The 17,578-nt window shown below is 31.7% G+C and overlaps 2 protein-coding genes across 2 annotated transcripts; both read left to right on the top strand.

Moving 5' to 3' along the window:
- Window positions 1-4,151: 4,151 nt before the first annotated feature.
- Window positions 4,152-7,206, top strand: LOC149908955 (uncharacterized). The gene is made up of 3 exons (XM_090101606.1): window positions 4,152-4,207; window positions 4,426-5,212; window positions 5,500-7,206. Exons 1-3 carry the CDS (start codon window positions 4,182-4,184, stop codon window positions 5,596-5,598), a joined length of 912 nt encoding a protein of 303 aa, XP_089957732.1. The 5' UTR covers window positions 4,152-4,181; the 3' UTR covers window positions 5,599-7,206.
- A 3,819-nt stretch (window positions 7,207-11,025) lies between these two features.
- LOC149908954 (synaptic vesicle 2-related protein) lies at window positions 11,026-16,758 on the top strand. The gene is made up of 13 exons (XM_090120535.1): window positions 11,026-11,196; window positions 11,482-11,641; window positions 11,843-11,939; window positions 12,096-12,220; window positions 12,331-12,394; window positions 12,983-13,108; window positions 13,389-13,460; window positions 13,614-13,753; window positions 14,093-14,253; window positions 14,709-14,817; window positions 15,034-15,118; window positions 15,778-15,867; window positions 16,352-16,758. Exons 1-13 carry the CDS (start codon window positions 11,076-11,078, stop codon window positions 16,487-16,489), a joined length of 1,488 nt encoding a protein of 495 aa, XP_089976661.1. The 5' UTR covers window positions 11,026-11,075; the 3' UTR covers window positions 16,490-16,758.
- The last annotated feature ends 820 nt before the right edge of the window (window positions 16,759-17,578 follow it).

The raw sequence follows: 17,578 nt of genomic DNA, 5'->3' as shown, positions 1-17,578 counted from the left end.
GTAAAAATTAAAATTGAAAAATAATTATAACAATATTGACTCAAACTCAATTTATATTTAATAACTAGCGGTCCGCCCCGGCTTCGCCCGTGGTACATGTTTACGTTTTCTCTACATAAGAACCATCCTCGTACTTCAAGGAATATAATAAAAAAAGAATTATCGAAATCGGTTCAGCCGTTCTCGAGTTATGCGCGTACCAACACATTTTGCGATTCATTTTTATATATAAGAAGATAAGATTCAATTGGAAGCCTCTTCTAGAAGCACTTTTGAATCGTCATAATATTAACCATTTACCGCCTGTAATAATAACTATATATTAACAAAGGAGTTTCATATTCTTGTTCAAATGAGGACCGCTATATTATATTGAAACGTACATTTTTATTAATTTGTTTCTTTCTCATATAAGAGGGAACATAATAATTGTTATGTATAAAGCTCTGTAGCATTCTTTTTCGCTTCTGATTTAGTCGATAAATAAAATTGTTAAAAAATATCAACTAAAAATCTATATAATTTACACTATCAAGTATTGGAATATGATGAAATCGTTTCAATTGATTTTCCTTCTTCATTTACAAAAAAATAATTAGTAAATTTGCACAAACGTGTAGGTATGTTTCGTTACAAAAAAGTACATTTTATACACATAATATTGATAGTACATAATATATTAATAAACGTATCAGAATCTAAAATTTTGTATTATTATGTTTACTTGAATTTATCTGATATGTTAATAAAATATGATACTTTTTAAGAAGCTAAATTAAATATGTATTAAGCTAGTCGTGAAACGTAAGATTTCTATTGAATAAATAAACTTATTTATGTGGACTTAAAAGCATCTTGAAAGATTAAAATAGTTGAACAAACTTTCGAAAATTTCGATCATATGCAAATACAATCAAGTTTCGATAGTCTGATGTATTATTGCCGCTATAGAGAACAAATTAACAAAACTATGTTTTAATTTAAGCTTATTTGATTCTACACGATTTGATTTGACACGATTAAAACAACACTATGATTGAATAAAAAAAATACTCTTGGGAATCGTTTGTACAACTTAAAATTCGTATTTTATTCGTTAGAGCTAAACGTTTCTCATTTTTAAATTCACGCCATCTGATGGCCATTTTCAAAAAGCACGAGGCTCCATTACATCTACACTCTACAGAAAAGCTGTTTGCTTGAACGAAAGCTCGAACACTCTCGACCAAGTACTGGGTCTTCTATACGTTATAGATGGCGCTATACTATGTAGTATTACGTACTCGTATACAATTTTCGTACCAATCGATATTATTACAAAGTTTAATTACTTTCTGCTAAAATTATAGTGTACAAAGGAATTAAATACATATTTTTTTCATAATGCTCTTCATATGTAGAAAAACATTGCACCTTAATTTAGAAGAATTTCTACCGCGCTAGCTTTTAGCTGTTTTCTATAATACCTTTATATTCTTGTTGATGATAACAACTACTTAAATATTTCAATACAGCCACACAATATTAATCATCATTTTGAAAATGATATCATAATAATATTATTTTAAATTAACGTTTAGATAATCCCAACAAAGGGGTCTAAATTCTGATTAAAAGTGACTTTAATTCTAAATTAAGATACTTTCGGCTAATTACCGATAGATATTATATACGTATATATCCATTTAAACGGATAAGTATATTATTATAATAATATTATATGGTATATTCATGTAAAAAAAGTATTTTTTTGAGGAGGAAATCACAAATTTTACGAACGTAAGCTGTAATACATTCATGGTATCATAATATTGGCCGACGTTTCGTTTCTATAATAATTAGAAAGGAAAGCAACCTGAGCAATTTAAATTAGATTCTTATCTCCAAATTTTAACCTTTCAATAGGTAAAAGTAATGAATAACCTATAAATAATCTTTTGTTGTCAATATGAAACAACAAGCTATATTCGTAATGGCTCTTAAAACCTTCCAACGTCATAGTACAAGTCTGTATAGGTCTTTTGGAAGGTTAAAAATAGACTTGTATTAAATACTTACTACATCTATTGGTAACACTTGTTGCTCGAAAGCGTTGACGTCACGCCCCTACCCTCGCCAGTTTGCCTGGGGGGGACCGCGCCCCCCGGTGGGCCGCACTGACGTAAGGACTCACATTCATGAATGGAAAGAGTCCTAAACTTAGTCGAGCTGCTTTTTACACTCGTACAATGAATAGGTACTTCATCTATTACGCAATCCAGACATCTCCCAATATTCGCTGACGCAGACTACAATCACTTAAATTGTTTCTAATCACAAATGCCTTCTCATAAAATAAAACATTAGCTTTTCTTTGAAGTCTTATTATATTGTACTAGATATTTCATTATTAAATGGACTTCGCCCACGTTACAAATTCCCGTGTTACAAAGGCTCTACATTACGTGTGGGCTTTTTATAATTACAATAATACTCTTTATTTTTTCAAGATTAGTTGAAACTATACTTATATGTATTAATTAATGTTACCGCTAGTTTATTTTTAAATAATTAAACATTTTAATAGTTAAAATAATTTATATTCTTCTCGTCTTGATGCAAAGCAATTGTTTAAAAACATCTATTAAGATAAATATTAAGCTCTATAGCAAAAGAGAATTGGCACCAAGACATAAACTGAATCAAAGACAATGAAATTCATAATGATTTATACATTTTTTTTTGTAAAGTGGTATTTGAAGTCAATAATAGGACTTGCACATAACGACTTAAAGGCGCCAGTCGGTTATTGACCTCGTATTTGTGACTTCCGTGAACAAACCTGACGATGCACTTCGACTGCATCGAAAATCCAATATCACCCTCTCCCGACCTACCCCATCGGGCCAAAAAGGAAATCCGCGAGCTGTTACCAACTACCATGGTACCATTATTTACTCCTTGGTTATTTTATTCGCATTTTTAAATTTATCGGTTCATGTATAACTTTAAAAAAATTCAACAAAAACCACTCTAACTAATAGAACTAAAACTTTATATTTAAAATAGTTGAATTTATCGATGTTTTATGTCAAAGTGAGTAACCGAGATTTAATGATTAAGATTGATTGTTATATAAAATATAAGTTCTACCAATAAATATACATATATTTCTAATTAGTAAGTAGTTATCAAAAGAATCCCCAACTCAATAATTAAATTATACGCTAAATATTATGCACTAAAATATTGGGTATGTTAATTCTTCCTTTTTGTTTTGTATATATGGCAAATATAATATGATGGGGACACTTCATAGTGATCATGATAAGATAATATATCACACGTGAGTACATGTAATATTAAAAAAGACATAACACGAAAAAAAGACAAAATACCACGTGTAAAGAGATGTGTAGATGAGTATCTACTACACGTGTTTTTTTTAAACATTGATGGGTTACATTGTTTTTAAGTCCGATAACGTATTATATTTTTCAAAAATAGCTTTTTATATTTTCATAATTTTCATAATGGTTATAAGGACTAAAACTAAAACTGCAAGTTCTAGTAAAGTTTTATTTATAGACCTCCCCATTCCAATAGATTTTCATTGCGTCATTTGCAGCAAGCATTGTAGCAAGAATTAAAATTATTCCGAGTTATTTTTAGCTTGCAATATCTGGAATTTGATCTGAAGAAGTCCTATTTCTTAATTATTAAAAGAAGTCTTATTTATTTCTGTATACTAACAACCTACAAGATATTTTTAGAAGTACGAGTACCTACTTATATTGAAGCTTTCAAGCTTTGTACAGAAAGCGATTGACACGTTTAGAAAAAAATATTCTTCTCATAGTAATAAGTATGATAAATTAATTAATAATTATATCAATGTAATACTTAATCTTACTACTAACTGCATTGTTGCTAAATAAATTTATTAAAAGAAGTTATTTAAATGTTTTTCTCAAAATAGTAGCGCGTTTAATAAAATGAATAAGCTACAAGCTCGATCGATAGCTGAGAGACCGGGGTAAGGGCGGGTGGTGGAATGAGTTCCCTCCCTGAGGGTGAGCGAAGGGAGGTTCATTGAGAACGTGTGGGCGGCTAGCGTGGGCGCCTAGCTTATAAAGCTCCGCGACCCAGCCTGCCCGAATAGTCGTGTTCCGACCTTTGTATGCAAAAGTGAACAGTGCGATATGTGCAATCTTCCTACTGGATTAAGGTGAGACCATATTCATATTTTTTAACTATGACAATAAATAAAAACGTAACGTAAATAAATATAAACTTGAAAGCAAAGCGACATTTTTCAAATTTAAATAATAATACTCAATATTTAGCATTAATTTTATTAAAATAATATTGTTTTTTTATCTTTCTAATGCACTAAAAATCAACATAGTAATAGACATATTTTTTAATAATACAATTTTATTATAGGATGTGGGTGGTCTTCTTTTGCTATTTGTTAGCGGAAGCGAAGACCTATCCTATGCAAGGATGGCCAGTGTATGCACAAGATATTAGAGATTATCATGACGACGATTACTACTATGCTCCTAAAGTTCAATATTACTATGACACACCAGCCATAAATCCCCCGGAAGTTTATGGTCAAGTTCCTTATACGTATATGTACGATCCGTATGGCCATTTCTCAAATGATGCACCGAAAATAGAAGAAGAAAGATTTTCAGCGTTACCCATTGGACAAGAAACATGGTTCGAAAGTGATTCTAACCCTCGATGGCGCTCCAACGACATGGATGACGTCAACGCCGCGTTCTTGGACAACCTTATACTTACGCAAATGGCAAGAGATGCTCAAAGGCGGCGTGAAAATGCTCGAGCTGCTTTTTCGAATATCGACTACGAAGACAAAGACAATGATGACAAGGATGTACAAGAACTGAAAGCTTTAGCCGGAAAACCACTTTATCATGCCCCAAAGTCTGTTCCTAGAATTGAGGATGACGAGGATGAAGACTATGTAGGTGATGATTCTGATGGCTTCATTAATTGGAATGGAAATAAACGAAGTCTTACCACTGAAGCACCTGTAACGAGCACAGATAGCGCGATGATTGAAAAAATGGGTCAAAAGGAAGTCGTGATGACTCGCCCTCCTCAACATGTACGCCAACACTTCAACACGAAATTTGACCAAGAAAAACGAAACTCACCCTTTTACACGACCATAGCTCGTCTTGTGGACAATGTAAAACATGTGAGTATTATTTTTAAATATTTATTTTGGTTTAAATAAAGCTATATTCATTGAATATTACATAGTTATAAGTATATGTATTCGAATTGTGAAACCCGAAGTCTAAAAATAACTTAGCCGGGCCGGGGGTGGTGGGTGACACAGCGCGCTTGAGGCCGGGTCAATCAGGGTTGGGTGGGAAACGGGGCATCGATATGAGCTTAAATCTCCCTGTGAACTAACCTCCTTTGAGCTGCCTTGTATGAATGAATTGCAATATAGAGAATTTAATATTATTTTGATTTCAGGAATCAACGAAACCGAGAAGAATCGATAAACGCTTCGTAGCAGGTGATTCAGATCTAGTCGTCGAACTCCGTGGACTTAAACATCGCATCGCAACCTAAACTTCTTAATGGAAATCGCCAACTAATATGAGACTGAATTACTTTAGCTTAATAGATACGTACGACACCAGCGACCTGATAATAATCTTCTGAAAGGCCATTGAAAATACCAAAAAAATATTAGATTGTATAATCACTGTGTACATGTAACATTGTAATTATTTTTTTAAGAAATACTTTTGATTTTAAATATTAGATTTTTCGTTATAATGATTTTATAGTCGTAGATTTATGGGAAAATGTAATGTACAAAAAGTGACTATAAGCTCGTATAGGAGACGTTGTTGGATGTATAATATGAGATGTATAGTTTTTCACTTCGATCTTCGTAAGATTCCCTTCACGAGGCAGCTAATAATTGCACATTGACGTGCATTGTAAATAAATTAGGTACTGATTATCTAAGAATTAGATAGAAAACGTTATATTAAATTCTAATTTTTGTATACTAAGTATTAATACTTTTTGATCTTTTTATTGCATAAAAAAATAATTCATTTATGCTTGAATTATTTATTAAGAACTTGAGACATCTAAAATTAAAATGGCGTCCAGCACCGCGAAAATGCGACCATCTATTGAACTGATGGACACCCTATTTGGAAAGGATTTATTCTTATAATCCTTTATATTCACTAACCATAAGAATCATGCTTATAGTATAAACTATTTTTTTTCTATTCCAAACAATATATGGATGTATCTATCTATAAATATTTTCTTTGTCGTTGCTAAACTTTTGTCAATGTATACTCAGATGCAGGTGCTAATAACTTATTTTCTTATGTATTACGGTCTAAGCGGACAATACCAGAAATCTTTTTGCAAAGCAAAACTTTAAAATGTTATAATATTAAAAACCTTTACTGTATCTGTAAGATGAGAGCGATTCTCTTGGAGCGAAGAGGATTAGGTGATATTTTAGCTTTACAGCTTCTTGTCTAATATTTATATTACAATTTACAGCAGGTCTCTAAGACCCATGTTATATGGAACAAAATCTAAATTTGTTATAGAAAACTGCAATCATGCATTTCCAGTATTCCTAACTTGTAAATACATTGTCTCTCTCCTAAACCGTAAATAAGTAATTTTGTATCACACTTTTATATGTTCTATTTGTCGTAAATGACTTATCTTTCTAAAGTACATATCTGAATTAATTAAAGTCAAATTACTTTTTCAAATTAAGGCGAAATAATCTCAGCCATGAACTAGATTGTATAGTTAGTATGAATTTAGTGTCATCTATAAAGTATTACTAGTTCATGTAAACATTACTAGTTCATTAAAGAAAATTTGTTAGTAAAAATATAAATGACATCTTTCGCATTCCTGTAATGTAACCATACTGTAAACAGAAGCCTTGACGTATTTAGATAGATAAATAAAATGATTGACAAAACGGCATAAGGTCTATCGATCGAATTTTTCGAGTCAAAAGCTCAATTTATAAGGTACACGAATCCTATTTAATGTTATAATTTAGGAAGTACCAATGTCATCCACTTAAAGGTACTGAAAAATCTCAAGTGAACGAAGTATATACTAAACGTATTATGTTAAAGTGTATCCTATGAAAAAGGAAATAAAAAAATGAACTTCAAACCATAGTTTTATTTCACTATCCCATTTCTAGTGAGTACTCATTCTCATTGACCGATAGAGCCATGAGAGGCATTCCGCTGTAATATTGGTTCATTAGTATTTTATTTAACTAACATATTAACTTGCCAGGTATATAAGTTATACAAAATGATAGATAAGAATAATTTTTACTGATTGAAATACATTTTAATCAATTACCGAGAAAATTCAGTTGTAGAAGAGCGCGTAGATTACTGTAGGTAGTAAGGGATGAGTATAAGGGCAAGAGCCGGTAGATAGCGAATACGAAAGCCACGGCCATACACTTTCATTAATCAAAAATTCTCAGATACTTCTACTACCTACTAATCTTGTTGATGTATCTGATGTAGACAAATGTCTACATGAATGAATAATAAATGCCATAATTACAGGTCTTAGGTGCAAAGGCTTTTTATTCAAAAAATCAAAATGCTGTGCCATATAATAAAACCTTGATATTAATGACAAAGTAAATAATTTGTGATAGACTGATTATATGTGTGACGTAGTTAGATACAGAAAAAAACTAAAAATATCTGGCCATTTTTATAATAGTCACCTACCTACATTAAAAGGCATCAGTATAGGTATACAAAATATGCTAGAAACTATTACCACAGTACCTATTACCACATGTGCTATTACTTACTTTGTATTAGAACGATTTCTATCAGCGCTTTGGAAAATGCGTCTAGTCTTATGAAATAAAAAATAAATACTATTTATAAGAGTACTAAAATATATACATACCTACTATTAGAATTTACGCACATATAGTTAGGTACTACACATACTCTACTGTATTTTTTTCAATTAAAACTACATATTACATTACCTACATTTAAAATTATTATCCTAATATTATAAACGCCAAAGTTAATAAGAATGAAAATCTAATAGACGCATTTGAATGAAACTTTACAGCAATATAGGTAATACATAAAAATAACACAATAAAAGCTATATAAATACATGATTTTGCCTGCGGATTCGTTCGCGGTTGAAACCGCGCGGTACAGCTAGTTATAAATTAATCAATGCTGAGAATGACTCTACCTATAATTATATATCAAATAGGTAAGGTGAGACAAATGGTTATATTCCTCAAGAGATGCCGAATTTACTTTATTACGTAAACATTTACTTGGAGCTTGTTACATAGAAAACAGATGAATACATCTGACCCTTAACCTTTTCGCAAAAAGGCAATTTCGCTAGACAGGACGCCCACGTTCCCTCTTTCTTTTACAAGTTAACTTAAGTCAATAACACGCGAAACCTAATGAATAACGAGTTGTTTCTCGAAGATTCTGTATTTTTCCTTTTGCTTTTATAAATTAAAACAAAAGGAGTCATTTTTTATACAATAGTACTATATATGCTATGTTTTAACTTTTACCTTATGTACAAAATCTCAAATTAATTATGATAAGAAAAGCACGACGGATTAAAGATAAACTTTTAATTTTACATACTATGGACCACTTAAATATGTTCGTCCAGGGACAATAATCAATTACAATTTCATTTATTTTGTAAACGTAATTAAAACAGTATAACAATTTTTGTAAGGTTAGAAAATTCAGCATATATTCTCATGTTCAATAATACCTACGCTCGTTTTCACAGAACGGGTGGGTAGGTAACCCACGCATATAATACGCCCACATTCCTATCTGTCATTACGTATAAATTCTCTACTTCTAAGAATGAGCATATTAAATTGCATTAATATGTGAATATATTTAAACAGGGCAATATCCATCAGGTAGGTACAAAAATTTTCCTTCAGACATTGAATACGCTTGATGCCAATAAAACCATTTTGGTAATTAATCAATATGTATATTGGATGTAGAATATAAGACAAACATTAGGTACCTATCGTTAACATGGACAGTACATAATACATATACAGGGTGACCCACTGTTGGTATACTAAGCACAAAGGAGGTTATAGTTTTGCATACGCTGAGTTCGTAAAAAATACTTATAAAATTCCAGAGGCATTTTTTTTCAAATAGATGAATTCTTAAAACTCTGTGTGTACACCCCTATCAAGCAACCCGTCCAACTTTGCCACCAGCACGTGTAGCTATCGTTTAATGATTATGTTTTCATAGACAAAATGCTCACATTAGCGAAGCGGTAAACGACGGCTGCGCGAAACTAGAGAAGAAAACATGGATTTTCAGGAAAAATTTAGCAAAAAATTACAAGTCCCTTCGCGCTTAGTATACCAATAGTGGGACACCCTGTATAAGAAGTTTGATAAGAATATTTCGAAAAATATAAATACGTTATACGATTTCTGCTAAGTTTGTACTTGAAGCATAGTATAAAAAGGCGGAGATACCTAATAGGTGAATATCGATTAGGTATTATTGCTGAGGTGAAATCTCTTTTGCAAAATATGTAATATGCTACAGTCAAAACCCTGAACCAGTCAATATACTTATTGACGGTTATTTAACTAAGAGCGTCGGTTAATATCCTTATTGACTGATTTAAAGAGCAGACATTCAGTCAATATAAGTTTTAACTAACCTACTTAATAGATTTTAACACTTAAATCTTTCTGTAATGGGCAAGTAAAACAATAGCGAGTCGGTTGTGGCATCGGTGTTTGGGAGTTCGTTTGCTGTTTGCGGTGTTTGTGACAAACAGCCAGCGTGTGGATGTAGCATTATGAACGTTCGCCAAGCATGTGGATGGCTGTTTGTGTTGGGTGATTGTGGTTGGTGTTTGGGACTTCGTTTGCTGTTTGCGGTTTTTGTGACAAACAGCCAGCGTGTGGATGTAGCATTATGAACGTTCGCCAAGCATGTGGATGGCTGTTTGTGTTGGGTAATTGTGGTTGGTGTTTGGGATTAAATCAAAGTTAATTCAAATTGTGTTAAAAAAATTAATATAAGTAAGTATGGATGAAGGTACAAACATTTAGTTACTTTTTTTTATATTTCACATTTAAAATGTGAATACAATTTCATTTTAGAATTCAAATCTACAAACAAATTTGTTTACAGGAATATACTTGCATTTTATTATATACTTGGTGCATTTGAAAACTAATTCACGTTCCAATTAAGCATCAGCGTAATTCGGCGTGCGCCACTGAGTCGCATTATGCTCTGTAATTGGAAAACTACCACTGTCGACAATCGTTATTCGCTATCTGTTCGACTCAAGAAGCTTATATCTAATACACTGGAGATTTCAGTATGAACATTAACTTGTAACAAGAAAATATGACGTTGAATGACGCCTGTATGTTTTTTATCTCTTTCACACCTAGGTAGTTTATATGTAGTTAGTTAGGTGTGAAAGGGATAAAAAAACATACAGGCGTCATTCAAGGTCATATTTTCTTGTTACAAGTTAATGTTCATACTGAAATCTCCAGTGTATTAGATACAAGCTTCTTGGTTCGACTATAAAATTTACTTCGAAAAATAATATTTATTCTATGTATTATTTTATTAACGTTAACAAAACATGAACGCATATATTTTATTCCATGTCACTCAAAGTCATTCTTCAGTATGCCAATGTCAATTTGACATTGATACATAGGATATTTGTTGATGTTGAATGAAGTAAACTGCCGCAACTTTTATGAATTGTGATGATTTAGAAAGTAATGCTTCCGTATTCATTATTATACAATAAGCCTTAACATTCTAATGTTACAATTTAAGTATTCTAAATCATTAATACTATTCCAAGAGTGATGATCTTGTAAAAACGAACCTTGTTCTATTGTTTTGTTGTAACCGTAAACATAACAAGCTAATGACAAGCTACCGTTATTCGCCAACTCACATCTAAGTAGAAAATAAATAATTGAAATGCGTCGATCAAAAGGTTATCAAGACTTAGACGAAAATGCTAGTGAATTACGGCAGCCTGTGGCACCAATGCCACCACCTCAAGAAATTGAAATGGCTTCTGTATCAGTGGTCCCTGATGGTGTGTATTTTTTTATATTAAAAAAAATATTCCTGACAGGACCACCTTGTTTAATTATTTCAATTTTATATAAGCACTGATCCACATCTACTTCTGAAAAGGACAGAGGAACTTACATTTTCATAACATATCTTTTTTGCAGCATAAAAAGTATTTATATACAAACTAAAGAGGAAAACAAGACTAAAGATTTTATTATACTTATCTCACAGTTTTTTGTTACAACTTAAATTTGTATGATTGGGATTGTACACTTAGATAGCACTTACAACATTTCTTTTACAGATACTTTTACAGTGACTCAAGCAGTGAATGCACTGGGATTTGGCTGGTTCCAGGTTAAGTTATCTCTATACACTGGTTTATGTTGGATGGCAGATTCTATGGAAATGACTATATTAAGTATACTGTCGCCAGCATTACACTGTGAATGGAATATAAGCAAGTGAGACATTTTCTGACCAATTTTTTATGGCAGGTTCTAAGATATTTGTGGTTTTTGTAATTGCTTTTGTACTAATACCATGGACCAATACTCTCTGATACAGCAAATGTTTTAAGTCAGCAGCAATAAGTGCAGCATTCCTTCGTTAAAAAATTTGTCAATAATTTTATCATTTCATCTTAAATTTTGAAATTTTCACAGATATCAGCAAGCTCTTACAACTACAGTAGTTTTTATGGGCATGATGCTTAGTTCTACATTTTGGGGTAACATCAGTGATAGATATGGCAGAAAAATAGTAAGTAAAATTGACAGATAAATCTATTTTTTTTTATCTCATCATCTTTAATGAGGAAAAGGACAGATACACATATGCAATCTAATGAAATAAAAATTAGTAAATGAATATAATAGAATGATTAGTATTCCTGATAGTTCCAATGTATTTTTTCAGGCTTTAAGCATGTGTGGAGTTTTATTATTTTACTATGGATTGTTGAGTGCTATAGCTCCAAACTTTCTATGGCTGTTATTCTTAAGAGGTCTAGTTGGATTTGCAATAGGATGTGTCCCACAATCGTAAGTGTTGTGTAAACCTTTTTAAAATCTTAATATAATAATATAAACATTCTAATTTATTTTTAGTTAATCATCTTTACAAATTCGAATAATTTGGTTTATTATTTCAGAGTTACATTGTACGCGGAATTTTTGCCGACAAAACAACGCGCGAAATGCGTTGTTCTCCTTGATGTTAGTAAACATTGATATTTGTTTGAATAGTTAATATGTATACAAGGAGATAAGTTTATGTTTCATTTGAATAAATAAGTAGTTAGCCAATAACAAAACATCAAGTCAAAGCATTCAAATATAATAATACTAAATTAGATTAGTGAAGTCCCGTGTCCCCAAGTGGGGTAAGGGACAGATGCATTATTCATACATCTGTTTCACTGATCGATTTTCTTTAGGGACAAGTAGGTGATCAGCCATCTGTGTCCTGCCAGACCGAGACATTTTTTTTTTTCTTCATCTCCACTGAAAATCGAACCCAGATCCCCTCAGTTCTACGGTCACGCGTCAACCACCGAAACAGGCGGTCTAAAATAGAATAGAAAATGCCATGATTAATGCAATGTACTTCATATCATTCAAATAATCGAATATTATAGACTATAGTGATCTTGAGAAATGGCTTCATTTACAAAAAAATCAGCCCACCACATTACACAAAATAGCTTATCATATATTTTATGACAAATCTCTTTAATATTTAATTGCAATAAAAACTATACCTACAACAATATAATATATTAATAATATTTGAAATATTTACAGTGTTTCTGGGCATTAGGGGCGTGTTTGGAAGTAGCTGTTGCATTAGTTGTAATGCCAACTCTTGGTGTACATTGGCTGCTGGCGTTGTCCACCATACCATTGCTTATATTTGCTATTATTTGTCCAGTAAGTAAATTTTTTATATTTAACGAAATATATTAGAGCAAAGACAACACTGAACAATCAGTAATATTTGAAATAGATGTACTTTTTCCATGAATACCAGTACCACACATTGTCTATGATTTTCTATATGTACCCTTACCTTTTAATGATAAAGAATATAATTTTTTAACCATTCATTACGACAATAAAAGTAACAAGTGCAACAAAATCAACAATTTGCTAGTATAAATACTGACAGTAAAAATTTAAATTAATGTTATTAAATCTTAATTAATTACAGTGGCTTCCAGAATCGGCTCGCTTTCATGTAGCCAGCGGACAGCCAGATAAGGCTTTAGCTACACTTGAAAAAGTAAGTATAATTTAAGGAAACATTAATAATGTTTCTAAATGACTGCTTTTGAATGAAGCATGTAAGCAAACGAAAAATATAATGTGTATTGATGTTATGCTAGGACTATTAATTTTAAATGGCAATGAGATAAAACATGTTGTTAATTCATAGATAGCCCGAGATAATGGACGTCTGATGTTGCTAGGCCGCTTAGTTTGCGACGACTCAGTTGGGATTGGACAGCGCGGCCGGCTAAAGCACCTTTTGATACCACACTTACGAAATACTAGCTTGCTGCTATGGGTTATATGGTAAGAATCATTTTATACAATAATTTAGATTTTGAAGCCCTATTTTTTTAAAAGCTTGCCTGGCAGGGATAGCTGTGTATAGGCCTTTTATACGAATTATTTAATGTTTTCGTATGATTTGCTTTTTTCTTTTTCTTACAATGATCATTAGAAATTAAATAAATGAGAATTTAAATTGACATTGCATTAAAACTCACAACAAACAATACAAGAATTATCAATATCTTATCATTTTCCCTTTACACAATCAAATTTTTTTTTTAATAAATTTCTAAATTGATTGATTTTTTTTCTCTATTTAAACTTCTTATTTATTTAAACATTTTTTTTACTAACCAGGATGTCATGCGCATTCTGTTACTACGGGCTAGTGTTAATGACGACAGAGCTGTTTGAAGTAGGCCCGAGTGGTGGCGAGCAGACGTGCGCCGCGGACTGCCGCCCGTTGCAGACTACCGACTATATGGACTTATTGTGGACTACCCTCGCTGAATTTCCTGGTATGTTATTTTTGTTTCTTTTTTAACTATTATTAACTAATATTTCACTTGCGGCGTAGTCAAAATTAATAAGACGTTTAACCGCGGTAAAAAGTAGTTTATGTCACTCTCTAGAATTCGTATTGTTATAAAATTATATAGGAGAACTAGCTTTCCGCCCGCGGCTTCGCCCGCGTTTTCAGAGAAAACCCCGCATAGTTCCCTTTCCCGTGGGATTTCCGGGATAAAACCTATCCTATCTCTCAAGTTGGATCGAACTGCACATGGTGTGCGAATTTTATTATAATCGGTTAAGTGGTTTAGGAGTCCATTAAGGACAAACATTGTGACATAGATAATGAGGAATAATACTAGTTTTAAAAAGGAGTCTTGGAGAATAGATGTGCATGATTGGTTTTTACATATTTGAAACTTTTGTATGGATGGATTTTTAATACTTTTCCGTCTATTTACAGGCATATTTGCAACAATTTTCATCATAGAGAAGTTTGGCAGAAAGAGAACTATGGCGATACAATTTGTAATTTTCGCCATGTGTGTCTGTCTTTTGGTCTTTAACAGCAAGTGAGTATTTTAAGTGTACTTTTTTAAGTATAGAATGATTATTACTAGCATTGACTTTTTTTTTTTAATATCACAACAACATTTTTAAGGTTTAAACTCAGTTTAAAAAACTTGCATTGACTATTATGAATAAAAAAGCAATTGTAAAATTGATGAATGATGAATAATTGTGTAATACACAATGCAATAAATGTTAATTTTTTTTATTTTTTACAGCCGCACATTTTTGACATGTATTCTATTTCTGGCTCGCGGTATTATCGCTGGCTTATTCCAAGCGGCCTACGTTTATACTCCAGAGGTAATGATGGATATTTATTATACAAATATGAACTTTTTAATTTTTTATAGAATTAATTTAATATATGGACAGAAAGGCAACTGCACTGATATAATTATGAATAATTTTCATATGTTATGTAGAAACATAACATATGAAAATTATGTAGGTATGATTAGAAAATCATACCATTGTTAATGTATTTATGTAGGGACATAATAAAGCCGGCTACTCATGTACCTGTGGCATTGCCGTACGTATTCCCCCTGCGGCAGGTAAGTCAGTAGCCGTTTTTAAAGTTATATAACATAATTATTTTCTACTCTCCCCACCACTGAGGACCGCCTCCTTGGTACAGTGGTTGGCGCTTAAGCGTAGAACCGAGGGGTCCTGGGTTCGATTCCCGGTGGAGACGAAGAAAAAAAAAATGTCTCGGTCTGGCAGGACACAGAAGGCTGATCACCTACTTGTCCCTAAAGAAAATCGATCAGTGAAACAGATGTATGAATAATGCATCTGCCCCTCACCCCACTACGGGGACACGGGACTTCACTTCACTTCCACCACTGAGTATTCGAAGAAATTTAGTTTATTTTTGTACAAATTTCAATACAGCTATACAAATAAATCAAAAAGTTTTTTTTTTCACTTTAATACTTAAATATGATAACAAATTTCAGGTGTACCCAACAGCATTGCGTTCCACAGCGGTGGGCGCTTGCAGTGGTGTGGCGCGGTTGGGCGCCATGGTAACACCATATGTTGCACAGGTAAATATTGGATAAATTTCGAAATCTACAAAAATATTCGTGTTTGAGTGTATTGTTTCTGAAGTAAAATTAAATATATTGGTATTATTATTACCCAAGTACTAGTAAATTAATCGGTCAATTGAAATATAACGTCAAAACAAACGGGAGTTTAATAATTTTACTCATATCTGGCGTCTGCGTAAAGTTTCGACCAAGAATTTTTGCGAAATGACATAATTTTAGATTGTTTATCAATATGGTTTAATTATATGAGTATGAGTAAAATTAATTAAAAAAAAATCAGAACAAGATAAGCTGGCCAGCCAGGATTTATTACAATTTTAGTAAATAAATAAATACAATACATATTTATAATAATATGTACAAAAAATATTTTAAAACATGACGTTTTACTAACTAATGGCGTAAATAAAGTTACTTTGTGAATCTAATCCACTTTGACGAACTTTTGTTTTATAATATTTTCTTCATTATTTTCCAGGTTCTATTGAAAAACTCGATAGTTATCGCGATTGGGGTGTACTCGCTAGCAGCTCTATTGGCTGCTATAGCGTGTCTCGCGCTGCCCATAGAGACGAAAGGCAGAGAAATGCGAGACACCATTACAGCTACAAGCTAAATCTCCAAGACTGAATGCTTATACAATGTATACTTTATATAACCGATAATGTAAACCAAAAAATTATATATTTGACTAATATTTTTTATAAAGGAGGATTAGGTAGTAGCATTATAGGCTTTACTATTTTTCTCCAGCTCGTTCAAGACTTCATATATTATTGCACAAAAAGAAACCAGTTTATTCTTATCCATTTTTTTTAATAAAAAGGTAATTCCGAATAAGTATTTTAAATGTATAGAATACTGAAAGTTTTATCTAAAAAAATACAAAAAAATTATCTAATTGCTTTATTTGCACATTAACTGAAGTCTTAGCTGCATTCTTCGGTAAGATATTATCTAGATAGTAGATACTTATTTATTTGGAACGGACTTTTTTTCTGTTTCGCTGTATCCAATTAAGTTGCGTAGGACCTATCTAGTCTCAATTTTCATCAAAACTATATTGAGTTCAAAAGAACAGTCTTCCATAAAATAATTTGCCTAAAATCACATTTTGTGAGATTTTTTTATATAGCCGTAGTTATTTGTCAATTTTTATACATTCTATTGGATCTATAATCATAGTAAAATTACGTTTTAAACCGTCCATTTTTTAAGATTAAGCTAAATAAAATTCTTATAATAAAACTAAATGTGTGTTAAGAAAATTGAATCTCGTATTTACAATGTTATCACTAATTTATCTAACATGGCATGTGCATGTTGCATTTTTTAACTAATAATGTATTAGTAAAAAGACTGAGAAAACTGTATAGTTCATATAACATACTCGTGCATATTCTTTTGCTTTCTATCTAATAATTAATAGAATTAGGATCTGCTTTAACGAAGCTCAAAATATGACTATTGTAAGTGGGAAAGAAATATTTCATTTCTCTTCTGAATAACTGCAGGAATGTCGTGAATCCGTCTTAGATAATACAATATAAGACTGTTGTTACTATTATTGATTTATTATTTTTTACTTAATTGTATATTATTATACAATTAAGTAAAAATCTACAGTATTACTAAGAAATATTATTACATATATACATATTTTATTTGAACATGAACATGTATAGTGACATTGTATAAGATATTT

Source organism: Colias eurytheme, chromosome 4, assembly GCF_061535395.1.
Source record: "Colias eurytheme isolate Ceu_HAF_F1 chromosome 4, ilColEury1 Martin Lab GWU primary, whole genome shotgun sequence".
NCBI classification, from domain to species: Eukaryota; Metazoa; Arthropoda; class Insecta; order Lepidoptera; family Pieridae; genus Colias; species Colias eurytheme.
Note: the sequence above shows the minus strand (reverse complement) of the source record. Positions and strands in the feature narration are given on the sequence as shown.

Excerpts from the sequence above, each read along its gene's own strand:
- LOC149908954 (XM_090120535.1), top strand. The coding sequence starts at position 11,076 with ATGCGTCGATCAAAAGGTTATCAAGACTTAGACGAAAATGCTAGTGAA. Across the intron at positions 13,754-14,092 it reads TTGCTGCTATGGGTTATATG|GATGTCATGCGCATTCTGTT; the intron begins GTAAGAATCATT and ends TTTACTAACCAG. Across the intron at positions 14,818-15,033 it reads CTTTTGGTCTTTAACAGCAA|CCGCACATTTTTGACATGTA; the intron begins GTGAGTATTTTA and ends TATTTTTTACAG.
- LOC149908955 (XM_090101606.1), top strand. The coding sequence starts at position 4,182 with ATGTGCAATCTTCCTACTGGATTAAG. Across the intron at positions 4,208-4,425 it reads AATCTTCCTACTGGATTAAG|GATGTGGGTGGTCTTCTTTT; the intron begins GTGAGACCATAT and ends ATTTTATTATAG. Across the intron at positions 5,213-5,499 it reads TTGTGGACAATGTAAAACAT|GAATCAACGAAACCGAGAAG; the intron begins GTGAGTATTATT and ends TTTTGATTTCAG.